General features: G+C 45.4%; 1 protein-coding gene, 1 long non-coding RNA gene, 3 other non-coding genes and 1 pseudogene across 5 annotated transcripts; all 6 read left to right on the top strand.

Moving 5' to 3' along the window:
• Positions 1-1,960: 1,960 nt before the first annotated feature.
• Positions 1,961-4,691, top strand: LOC138425370 (heat shock 70 kDa protein 1B). The gene has a single exon (XM_069563161.1). The coding sequence runs from the start codon at positions 2,440-2,442 to the stop codon at positions 4,363-4,365; it is 1,926 nt and encodes a 641-aa protein (XP_069419262.1). The 5' UTR covers positions 1,961-2,439; the 3' UTR covers positions 4,366-4,691.
• A 2,255-nt stretch (positions 4,692-6,946) lies between these two features.
• On the top strand, positions 6,947-8,019 carry LOC138425146 (mitochondrial import inner membrane translocase subunit Tim17-B pseudogene; annotated as a pseudogene).
• Positions 8,020-8,896: 877 nt separating this feature from the next.
• Positions 8,897-12,441, top strand: LOC138425373 (uncharacterized). The gene is made up of 5 exons (XR_011251192.1): positions 8,897-9,916; positions 10,099-10,137; positions 10,366-10,405; positions 10,992-11,199; positions 11,557-12,441. It is a non-coding gene; the product is annotated as an uncharacterized lncRNA (long non-coding RNA).
• On the top strand, positions 10,192-10,254 carry LOC138426090 (small nucleolar RNA SNORD48). Its single transcript, XR_011251516.1, has one exon. It is a non-coding gene; the product is annotated as a small nucleolar RNA SNORD48 (small nucleolar RNA).
• Positions 10,822-10,888, top strand: LOC138426089 (small nucleolar RNA SNORD52). Its single transcript, XR_011251515.1, has one exon. It is a non-coding gene; the product is annotated as a small nucleolar RNA SNORD52 (small nucleolar RNA).
• Positions 11,231-11,310, top strand: LOC138426095 (small nucleolar RNA ZL8). The gene has a single exon (XR_011251521.1). It is a non-coding gene; the product is annotated as a small nucleolar RNA ZL8 (small nucleolar RNA).
• Positions 12,442-25,217: the final 12,776 nt, after the last annotated feature.

The raw sequence follows: 25,217 nt of genomic DNA, 5'->3' as shown, positions 1-25,217 counted from the left end.
AATGGCAACCCACTCCAGTGTTCTTGCCTGGAGAATCCCAGGGACGGGGGAGCCTGATGGGCTGCCGTCTCTGGGGTCACAGAGTCTGACATGACTGAAGCGACTTAGCAGCAAGCAGCAGCAGCTGATGCTGAGGAAGAGAGGGGAGAGGGGATGAGGTTAAGGACTTCTCTGGAGGTGAATACTTCTCTGGAAGTGCATAAAGAGATGGAAAATTCCTGAAGTTTAACCAGTTTGACTAGATTAAGGAGGTGATTCATTGGAGAGCCACACCTGAAGGTAAAAAAAGTCGTCACCTACCTGCACAGTGAAAGATACAGATTTGTTAAAGCAATATGTTTATATCTGATTAACCTGAACAAATTATATAATAAACTGAATACCCTCTGATTTCAGAAAGAGGTGTTTTGATGGATGGCTGTGTGTGCACGTGCTCGCGCATGTTTGTGTGTGTGTGTGTGTGTAAACGTCAGTTAAGCAAAAGTGTTCAAAGCGAGATTTCTTCCCTTTATCAGAAGTTGCCTCCTCAGGTACTTCTCTGGTGGTCCAGAAGGGCTAAGACTGTGGAGGAGAATGCAGGCGGCCTGGGTTCGATCTCTGGTCAAGAAAATAGATCCCACATGCTACAACTAAGATCGACCATTCTGCAACTAAGGCTTAGCTATTAATTTTAAAACAACAACAAAACCCCACAACTGCCTCCTCCCACTTGTGCTGTCATGTTTTCTATGCTCAAGACATGTGGATACAGTAATGAGTCTATTTCGTGGGTTGTGAATCCCCTCTACTATGGCTTTAATGTCCCTCACATTTAGGTGCCTACAGTTTAGGTGCCTAATGAGGAATATTGCATTGCCCATAAAGGAAGAAGAAAAAGCCAAAATAAATTACCAAGTGTGACTGTATTTAAAACAGGAAGGAGGGTAACAACAGAAAGCTGAAATCTAGGATAAAAAGTTAAATGGAGGAATTAAGTACACAGCAAACAACCTGAACTTTTAGAGGAGATAAAACTTAGGTCCCGCCAACCTCTCTCACCTTCCAGCATCATTACAGTTTGCTTAAAACGGGACACCCGCCAACCAACTATATAGCATGCTCCTCAAACAGGACTGAACGTTCCCCCACCCCCACCCTCGCAGGCTCACCACCACTCCACATTTACTTAAAAGTGGTGGACAGCCTAGGAGCCGCCAATGACAAGGCAAAAGACCGAATTCGGGACTCAGGTTAATCCAGGGACCACTGATCATCTGAGGCTAAACCAGGAATTTAAAACGTACAGAGGAGGGGAGGGGGGCGTCCGCACCCGGGGCTGGGAAAGATGAGGAATCCGGAGAAGCGCAAAAGACAGCTAAATATCTATGGAAAATATTTTCCTTCTCAAGCCCAGTCCAGCCCGAGGCGAAAGGGAGCGGCTCTGGGCGGGGACAGGGGAGCTGTGGCTCCAGCCCTGCCCTTCCCACGCTCCCCGACCGAGCAGGTCCCTTCTAAGGCGTTGGGAACCTTCTACGATCTAAAAACCATATACCTAATCGCTTTTCTTCTGAAAAATAAAATTTCCCCACCCATCTGAATAGGGCTGAAGAGGAGCCAAAACTAAACAGCCTCAATTCTCTCCTTTTCCTTCCCATTTTAGAAATAAAATGGAAAAAGCGCCGCGGATGACCAAGGCATTTCTCGGACAGCCCAGCCGCTCGGCGAACCAGCCCAAACGTGGCTGCTTCCATCAGCGTTAGCCTCCGATCACTCTCCTTGATCGACAGATAGCCAACCCTCTTCGAGAAACTCGGGAACTTTATGTATTTTGGCTGTCCCGGCAGTCGTGTAGCCTTTAATTCTACTTTAAACCACCAAACTAATTTGAGCCCCAAGAGCCTCTCACCGCCCTACAATTAATTACAAGCCCAGGGCAGATCTTTCCAGTCAACTCCAAACTACTTGGCTGGCTGGTCACCAGGAAACCGGAGACTGAGTGGGTGGACCTTCCCAGCCCCTCTCCCCCTCGCCTTAGGACTCCAGTTTCCTCCAGCGAATCCTAGAAGAGTCTGGAGAGTTCTGGGAGGAGTGGCATCCAGGGCGCTGATTGGTCCCAGAAAGCCAGGGGGCAGGACTTGAGGCGAAACCCCTGGAATATTCCCGACCTGGCAGCCCCACTGAGCTCGGTCATTGGCTGAGGAGGGAAAAGGCGGGGCTTGATGAAGAATTATAAACACAGAGCCGCCTGAAGAGAAAACAGCAGCCTGGAGAAAGCTGATAAAACTTGCGGCTTAGTCCGTGAGAACAGCTTCCGCAGACCCGCTGTCTCCAAGGACCACCCCGAGCGGCACCAGCGCGTTCAGTTTTCGGTTTCTGAAAAGCCCGAGCTTCTCGTCGCGGATCCTCTCGACCGTTTTCAGGTTTGAAACTCATCTCGGAGCCGAAAAAGCGGGCACCGGCATGGCGAAAAACACGGCTATCGGCATCGACCTGGGCACCACCTACTCCTGCGTGGGGGTGTTCCAGCACGGCAAGGTGGAGATCATCGCCAACGACCAGGGCAACCGCACCACCCCCAGCTACGTGGCCTTCACCGATACCGAGCGGCTCATCGGCGATGCAGCCAAGAACCAGGTGGCGCTGAACCCGCAGAACACCGTGTTCGACGCGAAGCGGCTGATCGGCCGCAAGTTCGGCGACCCGGTGGTGCAGTCGGACATGAAGCACTGGCCTTTCCGCGTGATCAACGACGGAGACAAGCCTAAAGTGCAGGTGAGCTACAAGGGGGAGACCAAGGCGTTCTACCCAGAGGAGATCTCGTCGATGGTGCTGACCAAGATGAAAGAGATCGCCGAGGCGTACCTGGGCCACCCGGTGACCAACGCGGTGATCACCGTGCCGGCCTACTTCAACGACTCGCAGCGGCAGGCCACCAAGGACGCGGGGGTGATCGCGGGGCTGAACGTGCTGAGGATCATCAACGAGCCCACGGCCGCCGCCATCGCCTACGGCCTGGACCGGACGGGCAAGGGGGAGCGCAACGTGCTCATCTTTGACCTGGGCGGGGGCACGTTCGACGTGTCCATCCTGACGATCGACGACGGCATCTTCGAGGTGAAGGCCACGGCCGGGGACACGCACCTGGGCGGGGAGGACTTCGACAACAGGCTGGTGAACCACTTCGTGGAGGAGTTCAAGAGGAAGCACAAGAAGGACATCAGCCAGAACAAGCGGGCCGTGAGGCGGCTGCGCACGGCGTGCGAGCGGGCCAAGAGGACCTTGTCGTCCAGCACCCAGGCCAGCCTGGAGATCGACTCCCTGTTCGAGGGCATCGACTTCTACACGTCCATCACCAGGGCGCGGTTCGAGGAGCTGTGCTCCGACCTGTTCCGGAGCACCCTGGAGCCGGTGGAGAAGGCTCTACGCGACGCCAAGCTGGACAAGGCCCAGATCCACGACCTGGTCCTGGTGGGGGGCTCCACCCGCATCCCCAAGGTGCAGAAGCTGCTGCAGGACTTCTTCAACGGGCGCGACCTCAACAAGAGCATCAACCCGGACGAGGCGGTGGCATACGGGGCGGCGGTGCAGGCGGCCATCCTGATGGGGGACAAGTCGGAGAACGTGCAGGACCTGCTGCTGCTGGACGTGGCTCCCCTGTCGCTGGGACTGGAGACGGCCGGAGGCGTGATGACCGCCCTGATCAAGCGCAACTCCACCATCCCCACGAAGCAGACGCAGATCTTCACCACCTACTCGGACAACCAGCCGGGCGTGCTGATCCAGGTGTACGAGGGCGAGAGGGCCATGACTCGGGACAACAACCTGCTGGGGCGCTTCGAGCTGAGCGGCATCCCGCCGGCCCCGCGGGGGGTGCCCCAGATCGAGGTGACCTTCGACATCGACGCCAATGGCATCCTGAACGTCACGGCCACGGACAAGAGCACGGGCAAGGCCAACAAGATCACCATCACCAACGACAAGGGCCGGCTGAGCAAGGAGGAGATCGAGCGCATGGTGCAGGAGGCAGAGAAGTACAAGGCAGAGGACGAGGTCCAGCGCGAGAGGGTGTCTGCCAAGAACGCGCTGGAGTCGTACGCCTTCAACATGAAGAGCGCCGTGGAGGATGAGGGGCTGAAGGGCAAGATCAGCGAGGCGGACAAGAAGAAGGTGCTGGACAAGTGCCAGGAGGTGATTTCCTGGCTGGACGCCAACACCTTGGCGGAGAAGGACGAGTTTGAGCACAAGAGGAAGGAGCTGGAGCAGGTGTGTAACCCCATCATCAGCAGACTGTACCAGGGGGCGGGCGGCCCCGGGGCTGGCGGCTTTGGGGCTCAGGCCCCTAAAGGGGGCTCTGGGTCTGGCCCCACCATTGAGGAAGTGGATTAGGGGCCTTACTTTTTGTCTGTAGTAGACCCATGGACTTTGGTCTTGCCCTATATTTTAGTCCTGTGCTGTGTCAGTTTGTTTTATGATTAGGTTGTAACCTTTTAACTAGCTTCTTTTTGTTATTTCTGTACGTTATAATGAGTGTGTTCACGAGAATGTTTGCATTTCATGTAAGTTGATACTTTAAGGATGGCTTTCCTTGGTTGTCTTTGTTTCAAGTGAGTCAACACTGCCACCCTGTGTCCTGTTTTTTGCTTTGTAAACACACCAAAAGTCATAGAATTAAAAATTTGTATACTTAAGGAATAAAAAAAAAGATAAATACAGATTGTTGGTTTTTATTTGGGGAGGGATTAGTGCTTATCTGAATGTCTGAATTCCATAGACCATGAAAGGGCAGTACTTCCGGAGTCATATATGTTAGGAGCCATGGTTATAGCTATAGTTTTTGGTGAGTTTATTGGAGGTGGTAAATTATGTCCATAACAGAAAACAAATTCCAGGTGCCCCTTTTGATTTTGGTGGGGTTTGTTTTAGGGAAAAGTAGGGATGGGATTTGCAGAGGGTTTGGGGGCGGAGAAATTAGTGTGGGTTTAAAGGCAGTGTTGAGAGAGGTTTATGGTTCCTTCCTCTCTTGTACTTATTCTGTGCAGAGCTGTTCATATTTAACCTGTGAGTCTTCCAGTCTTGTTTAAGGTATAAATAAATTTAGGGGTGGACAAAAGAGTAAAAATGAGGTGCAGTTTAATACTCCCTTTTATAAATCCCACCGGGGTGATGTAGTGTGTATAAATCCCTCCTGGGTGATGAAGTGTATATAAATCCCACCTGGGTGATCTAGTGTAAGTTACTTAGCCTCTTAGTTTTGGTTGTCTCCTTTTAAAATAAAGCATTTGTCTGAATTGCCTCACTTCCAACGTTCTAGATCATCACAAGCTGAAATGTGCTGTAGGCAAGCATTGGCTTCAGCTGTGGTCTTTCAAGCTGGAGTTTTCCAAGTGAGGGTTTTAGGTAAGTGAGAAACCGAGTTTGGGGGCAAGGCAAAAAAGAGGGGTGGGCCAGGCACTGTACCTGGATCTTTGAATCACCCCAGTTAGCCTCAGTAATTCTCATCACACCATTCTCTACCCTAGGTATTCTGAAGCTTTTTTCAGAGGTTAGCATGTTGAGGTGGTCACTTAAGATATACAGGGCAAAACTAGGGGGAAACAAGTGATTTTGGGTCCAGGGTGTTTTCCCACTCTGCCTGAACACTGGGGTTGGTGGTGTATGGTTCCTGTTTGGCTTCAAGTGGTGATTTTACTCCAGTTTTAGGTAAGAGTCTGCCTTCAATGCAGGAGATCTGGGTTTGATCCCTGGGTCTTGAAGATCCCCTGGAGAAAGGAATGACAACCCATTTTAGTATTCTTGCCTGGAGAATTCACTGGACTGAGAAGCCTGGCGGGCTACAGTCCATGGAGTCACAAAATCAGACAGGACTGAGTGACTAACACTTTTTCACTGACAGTAGCCTTTTTGTACTTTTCACGGACAATCTGTAAACAATAGCAACTTAATAGCACATTTAATTATGAAAAAAAGGGAATAAAAGCTGTGCAGAGTAGAGCTGGGGAAATGGGTGTTCCTCCCACACAAGCCCTTCCCTAGGGGCGGCTTCTTACTGGAGCAGTTAAAAGTTCTTTAACACTTTGTTGTGTTAGTCACATCCAGACTCTCCTGCAGCCGTGTGGACTGTAGCTCAACGGGCTCCTCTGTCCATTAGATTTTCCAGGCAAGAATACTGGAGTGGGTTGCCATTTCCTTCTCCAGGGGATCTTTTCCAACCTGGATATCCAACCTGCATCTCCTGCATTGGTGGGTGGGTTCTTTACCACTGAGCCATCTGCAAAGCAACACTTTCTTTAGCCTGATTAGAATCCCAGCCTCTCTTCTTTCAAAAACTGAGCCTGCGAACACCAACTCCAGAATCACGCAACTTAAAGTTTCATGTGTATTTTTCAATAAATCATTCTCCTCTGGGAAACCAAAACATTTTAGGAATGACAAAGTATGGGAAGCCTTGTTAAGGAAAAGATTATAAAGGTAAAAGTATAGTTCTGCTTCCTTGGCCAATTCTCAGAGGCTGGTCTTAATAACGAGAAATGTGAACTATAATATGCTGTATGCTCTGACCATAACTTCATAATATGTGCAGTTTAACTGCTGCAGCAGCAGAAATTGGGGGCTTGCTTAAGTTTTTAAAAACTTAACCTGCCAGATAATAGAATAAATCTTTAAACCCCCATCTTATTTATTTTTGGCTGCTCAGAGGGGCATGCAGGATCTTAGTTCCCTGACCAGGGATTAAACCCTCACCCCATGCAGTGGAAACATGGAGTCTTAACCACTGGACTGCCAGGGAAGTCCCTCAAATCTTTTAACTTCAAATCTTTGGAGTTAGGGTTTGCCAGTGTAGTGATATATTGAGATTATTTGGGAAGCTAAAGAAATACTGATACGCACCCCCCACCTTGGCTGCCCCCACAAGAGTCAGAGACTTGGGAAGTAGGCCAAGGCACTGTATAGAATTAAAGCCACCACAATGTGTCAGCCAAAGTTGAGAAAAACCACTGTACCAGAGGCTATTCCTGATTATTTTTTAGAGGTATGGGGACCAGAGAGGGAGGAGAGGAAGATGTCAGTGCTTCCAGGAGCAGCAGCTTGTGGCAAGGGATTTTCTGCTGTGAATCAAAGCTGGAAAGGCCTTAGTGTTGATTCACTGGCAGCAGTAGTAATGCTAAACTTTAGGGAAATTGCCACCAACAGCTTAATGGGCCAAAAAAGAATTCCTGAAGCTGGGTCAATTAATTTCATGAGTCATCACTAGGGAAATGGTTCATTAGAAAGCAACATCAGGGCATCATTTCCTGGCCCTCCAGCAGTTAGGACTCAGTGCTTTCACTGCCAGGGCCTGGGTTTGATACCCGGTGGAAGTAAAATCCCAGAAGCGTGAGGCTTGGCCAAAGTAATTAACACAGAACTTACACAAAAAAAGACATGAGCCTTGCCCATGGAGAATTGTGGATGATTGCGGTGGAACCTTCATTATGGCTGTTACTTGCGATAAAGTCTTCCAGGCCATGAAGGACTTCCGCAGTGACCCTGTTGGAATTCGGCACCAATTGAGAGGCAGTGTCAATGCTGTTAAAGAGCAAAACCCCTCAGACTGGAGGTAGCTTCTCGGTGTGTGGGTGGGAGTGGGGCGGCTGCTTTCCACCATCCACGGGTCTGGTGTGGCTGCAGAGCAAGGAAGATTTCTGGAACTCTATTACCAGTGAAGCTCTGACAGGTCTGTGCCAGCTGCCCACAGTGGCCCATTGGCGATGGTGGGCTTAGCAATGATTGGGGGGCGGGGGGTGGGCATCCTGTTGGCCCTCATCCAGTGTGTTGGCATCCTCCACACTACACTATCCAGCAGTTCCGAAGTACACTCCCCTTATTGGAGAAGCCCAACCAGCTGCCCCCAAAGGAAGGTATCGAGGCCCCAGGCTACCCCAGCTATCAGCAATGTCACTAAGGAAGTGCCTCCATGGGCGGTCCTCCTCGGTTCCCTCTGGAATGATCCACCTGGAAGCAAGAGCTGGCTCCCAGTTGGCCCATGGGACCCGCCAGAGAGGGCCCTTAACTGGTTCCCATATCCCAGGTTGGGGGTGGGGGACCCCAGCTGCCCCGACAGATTGGTCCCTTCTCTCTCAGCACAACCCAGCCCTAGCTCGTGTGTAACACACTCACCCCAGTCCCTTTGCATGGCGCTCTGATGAGTATTTAAAGCTCGTTTTGAAATGCCTGTGTGTGTACTCCTTGAGCCACCCATAGGTGGAGCCACTTCCTAGGACAAGGAGCAGAGCCCTCTCTGGGGACATAGGAGCTGAAGGATTTGGAGTCGCACAGAGAGGTCTCTAATAATGGTTTGTGGGATGAAAAAAAAAAGACATGAAGAAAGGGAAGTGGGGAGTAACTGTTCACAAGTACAGAGTTTCAGTTGTGCAAGAGGGAAAAATTGTGGACGAAGCCACCCCCTACCCTACAACGGGCACCCCTTGTAGAATAAGGTTGGGGAAACACAGGATACCAGTCCCAGATAGCTGAGGAATTACTTTTACAAGCCCAGACTTTTGCATCTTTCCATACACAGAAAAATAGTAAATTCATTGACTTGAGATGTCTGATTTTCTTTCAGTTCAATTCAGTTGCTCAGTCGTGTTCGACTCTTTGTGACCCCATGAATCGCAGCACACCAGGCGTCCCTGTCCATCACCATCTCCTGGAGTTCACTCAGACTCATGTCCATCGAGGCAGTGATGCCATTCAGCCATCTCATCCTCTGTCATCCCCTTCTCCTCCTGCCCCCAATCCCTCCCAGCATCAGTCTTTTCCATTGAGTCAACTCTTCGCATGATTTTCTTTAATTAATGGTTAATTTTTTAAAGTTCTGACTACACGGTCTTTGTTGCAAAAACCCTATATAGCCTGGCTTCTCCATTTCCTCTTCGGAGCTGAGAGGCTGCAACCTGGGCTAAAGTCTTCAGTTGTGTGTGTGTGTGTGTTTTAACATTTAATTGGAAGATAATTGCTTTACAATGTTGTGTTGGTTTCTGCCGTACAACGTGAGCCGTAAGTATACATATATCCCCTTCTTCTTGAACCTCTCTCCCACCCCCATACTCTCATCCCACCCTTCCAGGTCCTCACGGAGCACCAGGTTGAGCTCCCTGGGTTACAGGGCAACTTCCCACTAGCTGTCTATTTCACACATGACAGCGTACATATTTCAAGGTCTTCAGTTTTGCCTGCTGAATAAAACAGAATTCTCAACTTTCAGGTTGTGCTGCCCCACCCACCCAGCCAGCACCCCCCTCCCCCGCAGTAGACAAAATTATACCTTAATAAAGCTGTTTATTAAAAAAGGACAAGAAATAATGTGCCTGACAGGTCTGTCGGCTGGAAGAGGGGAGTTGCGGATTCAGATTTCGCTGGCTAGACACAGCGGGATGACAGTCCCTTGGAGTGACCCCAATGCCTTGCTGGGACACGTGAGAACTAAAGACAAGCCTCCGGGTTACACAAGCTGAGCCTAGACCTCCTGGGAGGCCATCCAGGAAGTGTGCGCCCACCGAACAGCGCTGGGGACTTTCTGCGGCCTGGCCAGTCAGGTCACCTGTTTTTGTATTTAAAAATTCACGAAACGTCTCCGAATATTTGCCCAGAAGAATGTGAAACATTCGCTAGTGGCCTCTCTTTCACATTACTTTAGTCTTGTGTGGACGAGTGATGAGGAACATTCTGCTGGTCGAGACAGGCATCTCAGAAGACAGCCATGCCCATCAGGCCCCGAAGCCGCGCGCCGTGAATAAATAGCCCTGGCCCCGCCCATGCAGTTCTTTTTGTGCGGCGAACACGCGCAGGGTGAGGATGGTCCTCCGGCGGTTCGCCAGTCGTCTGCTGTGGAACCTTACCCAAACCAGGGGGAGGCTGCAGCCTGCGCCATCTTTGCACAGCTACCGGCTTGCAGGTACCTCGGGAACCCGTTGAGTGGGAGAACCGCAGTCTCGGGCTGAGCGGGATGAATTATTAATACAGACTAGAGTTTCTGATGTGTCTGTGACGCCACTGCTTGGAACTGACCCAGCCCAGGGCATGGGGGACTCGTGTGGAGTCGCCCTGGTCTCTGCTGACTAATTGCTTTCTTTCCAGGCTCCTGATTCTCGAAGGAGGGTCCGAGGCACCACGAGGGTGAGTGGATTGTGCGAGCTGGAGTGGCTGGCGGTTTCACTGGGGGAGGATGGGGTTGATGATGACTCCAGGTGATTCTGAGTGTCTCGCTGACGCCATCACCGCAGCGCGCTGACCACCTCTACCCCCGTCCCCCCAACCCGGGCTGGGATCTTTGGTATTTGGGCGCGGGGAGAAGTTCAAGAACTGTTGTTGATCTCGTATTCGTGTGTCTCATTTCTCCATTAGGAGTTAAAACGTCCACCGTTGTGTTATTCTTAAAAGAAGGGTAAGTGTTAGCTATGCTGTTATCTGTTTCTTCACAGATGATCTTTTTTTTTTAACTCTTCGAACTTTTTTTCTCAGCCTTGCTAAACCTGCTTTCTCCACCCCTTTTCCTAGTATAAGTTACCCTACATACGGTGCTTTCTTGATGGAGGTATTTTCTGCAGTTCTAAATTTGTTATCTCCTTTTCTCTCCTGAACTTTCCATCGCTAAACTTTTAATTTGATATGTTGGAGAAGGAAATGGCAACCCACTCCAGTATTGCCTGGAGAATCCCATGGAGGAAGGAGCCTGGTAGGCTACAGTCCACGGGGTTGCACGGACACCACTGAGCTACTTCACTTTCACTTTATGTTGGGGCTATCATCTCTGAATATTCTAGATTCTAATGCTGTCCTTGATCCAGATATCCCTAAATTAGGAATGATGATTTCTCAGACTAGAGTCTCTGATACTGGTCTTGATGTCAAAATTGATTTCTGACTCATTTAGGGAACTGGATACTTGGCTATTTGAGAAGGGCTGGTGGGAAGGCTGTAACTCTGCTTGTTTTTCTCATTGGTTGTCCTGCTTTCATCCTTTTTTCTAGCTTGAAAGCTTTGGAAGCCCAGCCAGGGCATTACCCCTTCACAGAGATTCCAGGCTAGCCTGGTGACTGAAGGCCTAAGGTTTAGAATTCTCTTGGAGAAGCACTTTTGGGGTGGCTGGGATGTCCAGGTGATGGTTCCTGCCACTTCAGCAACAGGCTGTGACAAGAAGTGGAGAGCAACAAACATGCCTTCTACCTGGGTACTGTGGTAAGTCTCTTTCTTGTTTTTCTCCCAGCTCCAGAGTGGTGGTGATGAACTGGTTGGACTAGAGTCTCTGAGCGCTTCTCTGAGGATCTTTGAAACCACCTGATCCACTCATGCTTCTTTCTTTCTTGTGTGGCAATTTTCTTTAAAAAGTAAAATTGGTATATAGTTACATTAGTTTCACATACATGCTGTAATAATTGGATATCTATATATACTAGAAAGTGATTACTGCCGCAAGTCCTTTTTGGCTAATCACAGTTCTCTCTGTTAGTTACCAGTCTGTCCCTGTATCTATAACAGATTGATGCTCTAATGCCAGCTACTTGCATGTTTTTAATATGTATTTCTTCTTTGAAGTTTTAGGATTTTGCTGATGCAGAGGATGTCCTACCTGGTGTTGGTCAGATCCTTGGAACTTCACGTGTTTCCTGCATGAACCTGTGTGAGCAGCTGTCAAACTCTGGTGGAGAGGGGGTGGGCTGCTTAGAAATTTGGGGACCAAAGTCAATTAGGTGACCTTTATTAGAAAGATTGCAATAAAATGTTTTAAAGCAAATAAAAATAGGTGGGTCTGAGTAAAAATGAGGGTACAGAAAGGTTTAGGGATGTGAAAGTGAATGAGCATCAGTTGACATCTAGCTATACCTGTTTCCAGCTACATTACAAAAAACTAAAATTAGGTTTGTCGTATATTGACACCAATGTTGAGGATTTCTAGATGGAGTACCATAATATTTTTAATCTTTGAGGTTTTAATTATACTGTTAACACAATCATCCAGTTTTCTTTTTGATGAATTGGTGAAAACATAGTTTGTCTGGATATATTTCTAGAAGAATAATAATCCTGGTGGTTGTCAGGAGCTGGGAATGAGGAAGTGAAGAAGTATTTAATGGGTATTTCACTTTTACAAGGTGAAAGGGTTCATGGGGGTGGATGGTGGTGATAATTGCTCAATGTTATGAACAGTTATTACCACTCACTGAACTGTATGCCTAAAAGTGGTAAAGATTTGGGGAGGGATAAATTGGAAGGTTGAAATTGATACATACACACCGCTAAGTATAAAATAGATAACTAATAAAGACTTGTATAGCACAGGAAACTCAGTCCTCGGTAATAGTCTATAAATAGAGAAGAGGATCACAAAGTGTATGTATAACTGATTCAGTTTACTGTACACTTGAAACTAACACATTGTAAATCAACTATACCCCAATAAAATTTTTTTTTAATGGTAAACATGCTAATTTTATGTGTATTTCACCACAATTTTAAAAATTGGAGAAAAAGTACCCTTTGCTCCTTTTTGTCAGTGTCATAAAGATGATTCCTCACTAGCATGTACAGAGTATGCTGCGCTAAAGCTGTGTTGTACATTTGTTTGGTAGGGGGTATTTGAGTTTCTTTCAAGCTATAAACCAGTCTGATTCCCTGTTTGTACCCCTTTGAAGTTTTGCAAAATACTTCTCCAAAAGTAGAATTTCAGAGTCAAAGGATGTGGGCTTTTAAAAGTAATAGTGTATGTTCCATAAAGTTGTCTCACTTTATTTTTGAATGTTATTAGTTTACTTAGTTGGCTGTGCCAGGTCTTAGTTGAAGCATCCAGGGTCTTTAGTTGTGGCATGTGGGATCTAGTTCCCTGACCACAGGGATTGAACCTGTGTCCCCAGCATTAAGAGTGTGGAGTCTCAGCCACTGGACCACCAGGGGAGCCTCATCCCAGTTTATACTCCAAATGACAGTCTCCTTCAGACTGCCTGTTTGTCTACATCTACCATCACTGTTCAGCTGGAGTGTACCAGCTTCTGTCTCTAATAAGTCATGTTTTAAAAATTACACATCTTTTACATTCATTTTTCTGTGGAACATTTACAGTTCGGTCACCATTCAGCAAAGATTTTTTTCCAACTTCTATTTTTCCTTAGTCAATTTTGCCAGTTTGTTTTCCTCCTTGAAATTGCCTTGTTAGGTATAGGGCAAGGTCACCTGCTCCCGCTGTTATTCTCTGACCTTGGGTTCTTTAATCTTCAGTTCAGTCGCTCAGTCATGTCTGAGTGTGACCCCATGACCTGCAGCACGTCAGGCCTCCCTGTCCATCACCAGCTCTGGGAGTCTACCCAAACCCATGTCCATTGAGTTGGTGATGCCATCCAACCATCTCATCCTCTGTCGTCCCCTTCTGCCCTCAACCTTTCCCAACATCAGGGTCTTTTCAAATGAGTCAGCTCTTTGCATCAGGTGGCCAAAGTATTGGAGTTTCAGCTTCAACATCAGTCCTTCCAGTGAACATCCAGGACTGATCTTTAGGATGGACTGATTTGATCTCTTTGCAGTCCAAGGGACTCTCGAGTCTTCTCCAACACCACAATTCAAAAGCATCAAGTCTTTGGCGCTCAGCTTTCTTTATAGTCCAACTCTCACATCCATACATGACTACTGGAAAAACCATAGCCTTGACTAGATGGACCTTTTTTTTTGCAAAATAATGTTTGCTTTTTTTTTTTTTTTTTTGTTTTTTTTTTTGTTTGCTTTTTAATATGCTATCTAGGTTGGTCATAATTTTCCTTCCAAGGAGTAAGTGTCTTTCAATTTCATTAAGTCAGCCACTGTTTCCCCATCTATTTGCCATGAAGTGATGGGACCTGATGCCATGATCTTAATTTTCTGAATGTTGAGTTTTAAACCAACTTTTTCATTCTCTTTCATCAAGAGGCTTTTTAGTTCTTCACTTTCTGCCATAAGGGTGGTGGTATCTGCATATCTGAGGTTATCTTGATTCCCAGCTTGTGCTTCCTCCAGCCCAGCGTTTCTCATGATGTGCTCTGCATATAAGTTAAATAAGCAGGGTGACAATATACAGCCTTGATGTACTCCTTTTCCTATTTGGAACCAGTCTTGTTCCATGTCCAGTTTTAACTGTTGCTTCCTGACCTACATAAGGTTTCTCAAGAGGCAGGTCAGGTGGTGTATTTGCTAAGGTCACAGACAGGTATTGTAGGAGATAGATGGACACCTGGGCTGGACAGCTGGTGGTAGTCAAGTGGAGTAAAATTGAAGCTTTGTTCTCACCCGGATACTCCGAGGACAAAGCTAGTGGCAGAAGCTGAGCTGCGTTCTGCTAAAATAAAGACTTAAGATGACCACTCCTAAGGTCAAAGAAAACTTTCCTGTCTGCACGTTCGCAGGAAGATTCCTTGGGGGTCAAAAAAGGAGGGGATGCTGCCCCATGATAAGCTTGGATATCCCTCCACAGGCGTCTGCAGTGGACTCCACCTTGGCAAATCTTGGGGAGGGTCTTAGGGACTGGTCAGGTGTGAAAAAAGATAATTGGACAAGTGTAAACAAAGACCCAGAGCTGTCCTATATGTGTATTTAATTTTTACTGCACTCCTCAGAGAGGATACCCATCTGTCTTTCTGCCTTGAAAGTGAAAATGTTGCTGAGTTGTGTCTGACTTTTCGACTCCATAGACTAGCCCGCCAGGTTCCTCTCTCCATGGAATTCTCCAGGCAAGAATATTGGAGTGAGTAGCCATTCCCTTCTCCAGGGGATCTTCCCAACCCAGGGATTGAATCTCTGCCATTATGGGCAGATTCTTTCCAGTCTGAGTCTCCAGGGAAACCCTGCTTTCTGCCTCACTTCAATCTTAAATAAACTGTTTTTTTCTCTGTGTGCTCTCACTTGTGCTGTGTATCTACTAAAAATGAGGTGTATTCTTTTCAACCCAGTGTTTCCACTTCTGGTAACACACCCTAAATACAGTCACACAGATTAATGTACATGAATCCTTGATGTTACTGATTGTAATGGGGGAGAAAAAGGAAACTCAAGTGTTCTCCAGTAGGAAAATGGTATATTTACAATATACCATGTGTTACATGCAGAGGTAGTATGCCTAACATACCAGTGTGGATTAATCTCACAATATGAAGGAAAAAAGCAAATCACAGAAAAATAGTATGTAATGTAAAAACATCACTAAATAACACATTGTCTAAAGGTCCTACTGTATAGCACAGGAACTATATTCAATATTCTATGATAAATCTAATGAGAAAGAATATGAAAAGGAGTGTGTGTGTGTGTGGGTGTATATATATACACTACATATGTATGTATAACTGAAATACGTCACTGTATAGCAGAAATTAACATTGTAAATAAGTTTAAAATATATGCATTGTTGGGAGTTAAGTATCATAGTAAAAACAAATGTATAGGATTGTTAAATGCTAAATTCAAGGTGGGGTGGGTATGGAGAGATGTATTCAAGGAAGTGTCTATGGGAGCTCATGCAATTCATATTTTTGTATGTCCGAACTACTTAATAACTTGAATGTGGTTTGGAACCTGTGAATCTCAGAGGGCTGAACACAGGCAAAAGCTTAAGTCAGCCCCAGGGATACCTCCAGACAGGGAGCTCCCTTGGAAGACAACTGTTTGCAAGATGAGCCAAAATACAAAACATCCTCAGGAGAACAAATCAGCAGGTGACTACAACCAAGAAACTCAGATGGGGAGCATGCTTGGAGACTAAAGTTGTTCAAAGAGATAAAGAGGTTAATTCAATCCACTGGTAGAGAATTAGTAACCTGAAGAATCATCCATAATGAGGAGTAGAGAAACAGAACTGAGTAACATGAAAAGGAGTTGATAGAAAAGATGAAATGAGCCACTCCAGCATTTGGCATTGTTTGCTTAGAGCTGCTCTCACCTTGCTGGTTTGTTTTAATGCTCCAGTGAGAACAATTGCAGGCACAATGGTTAGTTCTGTCCAGTGGCATCTGTGGGCATCTGGCTTTCAGCAGCTCAGGGCCATCTGTTTCTTTCTTTCTTTTTTAGTTTATTTACTTAATTTATTTGGCTACATCAGGTCTTAGTCATGGCATGTGGGATCTAGTTCCCCGACTAGGGAACTAGTCTTAGCCACTAGATCACGAGGGAAGTCCCTGTTACTTTGTTTATTGTACTTTGACCATTAACGTCATAGTTTCCCAAAATAATCCTGTGATTGTGTTATTTCCCAAAGAATAGGGACAAAGAGATTATCCTAAGGGTTAAAGTACCTGCTGACTCTTAAAAGTGTTAAATTTTATTGGCCCGTCAGATGACTCTCAGGTGAGAATAGGTCACATTTCAAGGCTGTTTATTGCCTGTCATTAAACCATTAACTTCTAAATATAGTGACAATAGAGATGTCAGCCAGTTATCAAAGTTATGTGCTGATAAATAACCACAGAGGGAGCTGTCTTTAAAAGGCCATGCAACAATGTCGGGTACCACCCGAGACCTGGAGCCTCCCATTTCCCAGCAGCATGCAGGGAGAGGCTGAGCTCCACACTGGGTTGATTGCTTCTATAGTTGCTTTTTTTTTCTTTTTAATGTTTGGCTGCATCATGTCTTAGCTGAGACATGTGGGATCTTCACTGAGGCACTCGGGCTTAGGTGCCCCTGTAGCATGTGAAATCTTAGTTCTCTGACCAGACCAGAGATCGAACCTACAACCTCTGCAATGCAAGGTGGACTTTTAACTACTGGACCACCAGGGAAGTCCTGATTTCTTCTAAAGGAAGCTGAGCAACTGTTATAACCTCTTTTTAAAAGAGGCTGATTGCTTCTTACATTTCTTTTATTAGGAAACTTTTAAAACAGTAGGAAGAATATAAATACCCATATACCCACCACCTAATCCAATACTGTAACATTTTCCCACATTTGAAAATATGGCAAATGGCAAATATATATAATATGTGTGTATACATATACATATATATGTGTGTATACATATACACACATTATATATATTTAGCAGGTGCATTTGAATGTGAATTATAGAGATGAAGGCATTTTATGCTTAAATATTTCAGCATGCATACCCAAAATCTAAGGACATTTGCCTGCAATATGATTATGCCTGAGAAAATTAATAATTCCTAATATTACTTAATGGGCTTCTCAGATGGCTCAGTGGTAAAGAATCCATCTGTCAATGCATGAAACCCGGGTTTGATCCCTGGGTCGGGAAGATCCTCTGGAGAAGGAAATGGCAACCCATTTAGTATTTTTGCCTGGGAAATCTTATGGATTCTTTAGTGTCCCCTCTAGTATTCTTGCCTGGGAAATCTTATGGACAGAGGAGCCTGTCGGGCTACAGTACATGGGGTCTCAAAAGGGTCAGACAAGCAACTAAACAACAACAACAATATCACTTAATACTTAATCAATATTAAAAATTTTTCAACTGTTCCCCAAATATCTTTTATGCTAATTGTTCTTTCAAGGGCCAGTATTCTTCAATCAAGGATCAAGCACTTTATTTTACTGTTAGATCTTGTTAGTCTCTTTATTCTAGAACAGTCCCCTTCTTTCTGTGACAATGATCCTTTGAAGAGACTTGGGCAGTTGTTTTGTAGGATATTCCACATGTTGGTTTCATCAAACTGTACTCTCATGGTGTTTTTAACTTGTTCCTCAAGATTCTGCTTTTTCTTTAACCTAGAAATTACTCTTAAAGGCCTAATTAGATTCCTTTTTTTTTTTTTTTGGCTGCACTGAGCGGCTTGTGGGATCTTATTAATAGTACCCCAACCAGGGATTGAACCACTGGACCACTAGGGAATTCCCTTAAAGGCCTAATTAGATTCTGATCACATGGTTTGGGCAAGAATACTTCATGAATGACACCAGGTATTAGTTTCCTATGGGTGCTATAACAAATTACTACAAACTTGATGGTTTTCAAAAAACAGATATTTCTTCCTTCACAATTCTGGGAGCCAGAAGTTCAAAACAAAAAAATCAAGGTGTCCACAAGGACTAGCTCACTCCAGAGACATGAGGGAAAAATCCGCTCCTCCACCTTTTGGCGGCTGCTGGCATAATTTGACTTGTGGCCACTGTGGAGTCTCATCCCAAGGTCGCAAGTGTGAGGTCTTGCACGAAGGCCATAGAAGTGGAGCCCAAAACCAAGGTCACCTCTGAAACTGACTGAGCCCCTTTGTCAGTCAGTCAGTTCAGTCACTCAGTCATGTCTGACTCTTTGCAACTCCATGAATCGCAGCACGCCAGGCCTCCCTGTCCATCACCAACTCCCGGAGTTCACTCAGACTCACGTCCATCGAGTCGGTGATGCCATTCAGCCATCTCATCCTCTGTTGTCCCCTTCTCCCAATCCCTCCCAGCATCAGAGTCTTTTTCAATGAGTCAACTCTTTGCATGAGGTGGCCAAAGTACTGGAGTTTCAGCTTTAGCATCATTCCTTCCAAAGAACACCCAGAGCTGATCTTTAGAATGGACTGGTTGGATCTCCTTGCAGTCCAAGGGACTCTCAAGAATCTTCTCCAACACCACAGTTCAAACACATCAATTCTTCAGTGCTCAGCTTTCTTCACAGTCCAACTCTCACATCCATACATGACCACTGCAAAAACCATAGCCTTGACTAGATGGACCTTTGTTGGCAAAGTGATGTCTCTGCTTTTGAATATGCTATCTAGGTTGGTCGTAACTTTCCTTCCAAGGAGTAAGCGTCTTTTAATTTCACGGCTGCAATCACCATCTGCAGTGATTTTGGAGCCCCCCAAAATAAAGTCTGACACTGTTTCCACTGTTTCCCCTTTGTAACTGTTGTCAAAAGCTTGCTGATCATCATCAGCAAGCTTCCTGACCCCAGTTAAGCAAAAATGCCCACCCTGGTAGTCACTCTACAGCACCCTAACCCATTAGCTAATGCCACTCTTCCAGCAGGAATTTTGTCTGGAGACTATAAAAATTGGCTGCTAACTCATGACATGCGTCGGCTCTCCCTTGAGCTGGCCCACTGTTCTAACAGCATCCCATTGACCCTCCCTGGTCTGTGAGGAGATCGGCCTGCTGTGCTCTCAGCACTCTCATTATCTCTGCTCTTTGTTCTTAATAAACCCACTCCCTTCTGAAATGCTCAGTGTCTGGAAATGCTTTTCCAACCCACACTTGGACTGCTGTGACAGCCACATCACTCCAGTCTCTGCCTCTGTGTCACACTGCTTCTTCCTCTATACTTGTGTGTATTGAGTCTTCTTCGGCCTCCCTCTTAGAGTGAGTGATAAGTGTGATTGCATTTAGAGCTCCCCCAGACAACCCAGGAGGATCTCCCCATTGCAAGACCCTTGATTTAATCACATCTGCAAAGACCCTCTTTATTCCAATGTAAGATAACCTTCACACGTTCCAGGGATTAAGGCATGAATATCTTTTGTTGTTGTTCAGTCAATTCAGTCGGGTCAGACTCTTTGCGACCCCATGGGCTGCAGCCCGCCGGGCTTCCCTGTCCTGCAGGGATCTCTTTTAGGGGATCATTTTTTTCAGTCTTCCAAATGCTATGTACTTTACAGGGCTTTGTGTCAGGGGGATCATAACGTCTACTTGTTCCATTATTCTAGACATTAGTTTGATCACCTGGTTAAAGTAGCGACCCCCAGGATCTCTTCCTTGTAGAAATACTTTTTGCCCTTTTGAGTGGCAAGATGGGTTATTTCTTTGGCAGTGTTACCAAACCATGTTTGTCTGCCTGATGCACAGCAAGCCAAATGCTAGGTTTGCAGTAGAGGGCTTATTCGTAAAGCAGCCAACCGAGGGATGAGAGGACAAGCCTCAAATTTACTTCCCAAAAGACAAGGGGCTTGGGATATTCATGGGATAAAGCTGAGGTGTGGTGAAAAGCAATTGGAGATAAGAGAAAGGTGCTGTGATCAACATTCTGCACAGGAACAACTAAGCTACAGGCTTCTTATGTGTGTTCAGAAAATGACTGTGTCAGCTCTGAGAATGAAGCTTTTGTCCCTCTGATGTCAAAATGTCATCCAGCAGACACTCGTGCATATCCAGATGGAGGGTCTTCATTGGCTGTAGCTCAAACCAGACACAGCCAGCTAGCTCCAAGTCTCAAAAAACAACTTGGGCAAACATTGTTTGCAAGTTTCTGTAAAAACAGTGAGCTTAATCAGTGAAGACAGGTTACTATTATTACTTATTAATGGCTAACTGCTGACTGCCCTTGGTTTCAGCACCATGTTAATGAATATCCAGCCTCCATCACACTTGACCTAATGATTTTGGCATCCACTGATGATCTTTGCCTGTGTAGGGGAGGGAAAAGTTTTCCTTGACCTTCTTAGGGTCCTGGGCTTGTTCTGAAAAATCAACCTGACAAGGACAGATTAACAGGAGAAAAATATACATATTTAAGTTTTACATAACACAAGCCTTCATAAAAAAAAATGAAAGCCTAAAGATATGGCAAAACATACTTGCTTATACGTTAGGTTGAATGAAAGAGGCAGTTGTGGGAAAGTGTCTAAACTATGTGGGGAGGCTAAAGGAAGATAAGGATTATTTTAACATGTTCTGTTTTTGTTGCAGGATCTTCGTTCCTTAACCGGGAACTTAACCCAGGTCATGGCAGTGAAAGGACTGAGTCTTCACCACTGGGCCTCCAGGAAATTCCCAAGTTTTGTTTCTACAGAATTCTCTTGGGCTCAGCTTTTTGTTCCCCAAACTTTGGTTCAGGGAGTTCAGTTCAGTTCAGTTGCTCAGTTGTGTCTGACTCTGTAACCCCATGGACTGCAGCTTGCCAGGCTTCCTTGTCCATCACCAGCTCCCACAGCTTGCTCAAACTCATGTCCATCTAGTTGGTGATGCCATTCAACCATCTCATCCTCTGTTGTCCCCTTCTCTTCCTGCCTTCAATCTTTCCCAGAAGGTCTTTTCCAATGAGTCAGTTCTTTGCATCATGTGGCCAAAGTATTGGAGCTTTAGCTTCAGTATCAATCCTTCCAATGAATATTCAGGATTGATTTCCTTTAGGATTGACTGGTTGGATCTCCTTGCAGTCCAAGAGACTCTTAGGAGTCTTCTCCAACACTGCAGTTCAAAAGCATCAATTCTTCAGCACTCAGCTTTCTTTATAGCCCAACTCTCACATCCACATGTGACTACTGGAAAAACCCTAGCTTTGACTAGACGAACCTTTGTTGGCCAAGTAATATCTCTGCTTTTTAATATGCTGTCTAGGTTCAGGGAGGGCACCTTTCAAATGGGAACTGCCACTCAAGTTTGCAAAATGATGATTTTCCAATTTGGTTACTTTTTCTATACTTATTTTTATATTCTCCTATAAAATAATAATAATCTCTTATTATTAAATAGTAATAATCTCTCACCAACTGGTACATTAACTTGAATTACTTGTTCCTGCAAAGGTAAGGGAAATGATTCATTCTTTTCCTCTATTTATAGTATCATGTAAGAGGTTGGTATTAAAGTGTAAAAGTGTCCTCCAGTGGTGGTAAATGAATTTCCCCTCTTTTTTGTATACGTGGGTCCAGGAAATTTTCCTGTGGTTCCATATGACCATATCAAATGCCTCATTGAGACTCAGACATCCTGAGACACTGGCCTCCCCTTGATCTCTCCTTTTAGATCCATGAGCATGGAACTGCCACTGGGGTTGGCACGACATCCTCAGTGAACCCGTGTTAGTTATTGTATACCAGGCTCCTACCTCCAACGGCAAGGGGACTTGAACGGCTTGAACAAAAGCAAGCTTGGTGAAGGTTGAACAACATTCCTTAAATTGGTTGATAGGAACATCACCAAGTTAGCTGGGCTTAAGATACTGAAGCACAAAGGTGATTGTACATCTTCACTCTTCCCTCCAACCTCCCCTCTCTCGATACACATTGGGTTGGGTCATTCACTATGGGCACCACCTTTGCGGTTGTATTTTTGCCAAATTACCCAGAGGTCATTTACCTTTTTCCTTCTATTTATTTATTTGTTCCTTTCATTTCCTTCTATTTAGTTTTTGTGTGTGTGCTAAGTTGCTTCAGTTGTGTCTGACTCTTTGTGACCTGGTGGACTGCAGTCTGTCAGGTTCCTCTGTCCATGGGGATTCTCAGGCAGAAATTCTGGAGTGGGTTGCCATGCCCTCCTCCAGGGGATCTTCCTGACCCAGAGATGAAACCCATGTCTCTTGTCTCCAGCACTTAGAGACGGGTTCTTACGCCACCATTTAGTTTAAAAATATTTATTTACTTGGCTGCAGCATTCGAGAACTTTAGTTGCTGCATGTGGGATCTAGTTCTCTGACCCGGGATTGAACCCGGCCCTCCTGCATTGGGACAGTGGGGTCTTAGCCGCTGGACCACCAGGGAAGTCCAGTTATTTCTGATAAGTATCTATTTCTCCATCTGTGTCAGAAAAGCAGAGTGGATCCCCTGCCCTCAGTCAGGCCGCCTGTGTTTCTTCGTATTTCTTCTCTCAGACATCCCCATGTCCCCCGTAGGCCCGCAGACTCTGCCTCTGTATGTATGTCCTGTGTGGTAACAACGTGGTTTACCAGCCAAGGTTAAGTATTATGAACACATCAGTTTACTTTGAGAACTGGCAACAAACGGGGAGAAAGGAGGCATTTATCCTGCCTTTCCCATATGAACCATGCTTCAGGGTAACCCAACAACCTTGATGAGGGACACTTGTTTTTCATTAAAGCATTCCAGTTAATATGTGAAAAGAAAATAATATAATTCAAAAACCAGTATTTCATAACCCCTCATGAAATAACTGATTCAGGCAAAACTCATCTGTGTATGTAACTGTCAGTTGGAAGGTTGATGGGGAAGCCTTACACAACAGAGTTAATGGCCATCTGAACACATCACCACCTTCAGCTTTACTCAAGAGAGGGACAAGCAAGCAGGACTTGCTTCCTGAGGGAGCACAACAGGAAACACACGGCACCTGAGAAGGTATCTTGTCCTACACTCCTCCTCACCCAGTGGAATCCAAATCTAATCAAACCTTCAGGTTTGGTAAGTGGAAACACAAGGGATGGAGGAAAAAAGTTAAACGATGCTCCATTCTACAGGACAAAATGAACCTACTTCTGTGTAGATGGTATCCAAAAAAATAAAATAAAAGAGAGAGAGAGAAAGAGATTCAAGAAATACCAAATGCAATGAGTAGATTTTCTTGAGATCCTGGTTTGAACAAATCAACTGAAATAAGACATCTGAGGAAATTTGAATAACCAACTTGGGTTTTAGAGTATACCACAGTTATTGTGAATGTTTTGGATGTGCAAAAGCATTCAGTTCAGTCGTTCAGTCCTGTCCGACTCCTTGCTACCCCATGGACTGTAGCATGCCAGGCTTCCCTGTCCATCACCAACTCCGCAGCTTGCTAAAACTCATGTCCATTGAGTCGGTGATGCCATCCAACCATCTCATCCTCTGTCATCCCCCTGCCTTCAGTCTTTCCCAGCATCAGGGTCTTTTCAAATGAGTCAGTTCTTCACATCAGGTGGCCAAAGTATTGGAGTTTCACTTTCAGCATCAGTCCTTCCAATGAATATTCAGGACAGATTTCTTTTAGGATCGACCGGTTTGATCTCCTTGCAGTCCAAGAGACTCTCAAGAGTCTTCTCCAATACCACAGTTCAAAAGCATCAACTCTTCGGCACTCAGCTTTCTTTATAATCCAACTCTCACATCCATACATGACTACTGGAAAAACCCTAGCTTTGACTAGATAGACCTTTGTTGGCAAAGTAATGTCTCTGCTTTTTAATATGCTGTCTAGGTCGGTTATAGCTTTTCTTCCAAGGAGCAAGCGACTTTTAATTTCATGACTGCAGTCACCATCTGCAGTGATTTTGGAACTCAGAAAAACAAAGTCAGGCACTGTTTCCATTGTTTCCCCATTTATTTGCCATGAAGTGATGGGACTGGATGCCATGGTCTTAGTTTTCTGAATGTTGAGTTTTAAGCCAACTTTTTCACTCTCCTCTTTCACTTTCATCAAGAAGCTCTTTAGTTCTTCTTCGCTTTCTGCCATAAGGGTGGGGTCATCTTTGTATCTGAGGTTATTGATATTCCTCCCGGCAATCTTGATTCTAGCTTGTGCTTCATCCAGCCCAGCATTTCTCATGATATACTCTGCATATAAGTTAAATAAGCAGGGTGGCAATATACAACCTTGATGTACTCCATTCCCTATTTGGAACCAGTCTGTTGTTCCATGTCCAGTTCTAACTGTTGCTTCTTGACCTGCATACAAATTTCTTAGGAGGCAGGTCGTCTAGTATTCCCATCTCTTTAAGAGTTTTCCACAGTTTGTTGTAATCCACATAGTCAAAGGCTTTGGTGTAGTCAATGAAGCAGATGTTTTTCTGGAACTCTCTTGTTCTTTCGATGATCCAACGGATGTTGGCAATTTGATCTCTGGTTCCTCTCTGCCTTTTCTAAATCCAGCTTGAACATCTGGAAGTTCACAGTTCATGTACTGTTGAAGCCTGGCTTGGAGAATTTTGAGCATTACTTTACTAGCGTGTGAGATGAGTGCAATTGTGTGGTAGTTTGAGCATTCTTTGGCATTGCCTTTCTTTGGGATTGGAATGAAAACTGACCTTTTCCAGTCCTGTGGCCACTGCTATAGCATTATGGTTATGTAATAAAATGTAATAAAAAAAGGAATGAGATGCATACATAAGAATTAGGGGTGAAATGTCAAGAGGTCTGGGATTTGTTTTAAAATAATTCAGCAAAGGAAATAGACAAAAGGATCAGACGATGCAATGTGGTAACATCTCGATTAACTGCTGAAACTGGATGTTGTGGTACCTGAGGTTCACTAAGCTATTTTCAGAAGAACTGTACAAAAAAAGATCTTCACGACCTGGATAATCACGATGGTATGATCACTCACCTAGAGCCAGACATCCCGGAATGTGAAGTCAAGTGGACCTTAGAAAGCATCACTATGAACAAAGCTAGTGGAGGTGATGGAATTCCAGTTGAGCTATTTCAAATCCTGAAAGATGATGCTGTGAAAGTGCTGCACTCAGTATGCTAGCAAATTTGGAAAACTCAGCAGTGGCCACAGGACTGGAAAAGGCCAGTTTTCATTCCAATCTCAAACAAAGGCAATACCAAAGAATGCTCAAACTACCGCACAATTGCACTCATCTCACACGCTAG

Source organism: Ovis canadensis, chromosome 20, assembly GCF_042477335.2.
Source record: "Ovis canadensis isolate MfBH-ARS-UI-01 breed Bighorn chromosome 20, ARS-UI_OviCan_v2, whole genome shotgun sequence".
NCBI classification, from domain to species: domain Eukaryota; kingdom Metazoa; phylum Chordata; class Mammalia; order Artiodactyla; family Bovidae; genus Ovis; species Ovis canadensis.
This window is presented reverse-complemented; position numbering and strand designations above follow the sequence as displayed.

What these genes read in the sequence shown, in the direction of transcription:
- LOC138425370 (XM_069563161.1), top strand. Translation starts at nt 2,440, where the DNA reads ATGGCGAAAAACACGGCTATCGGCATCGACCTGGGCACCACCTACTCC.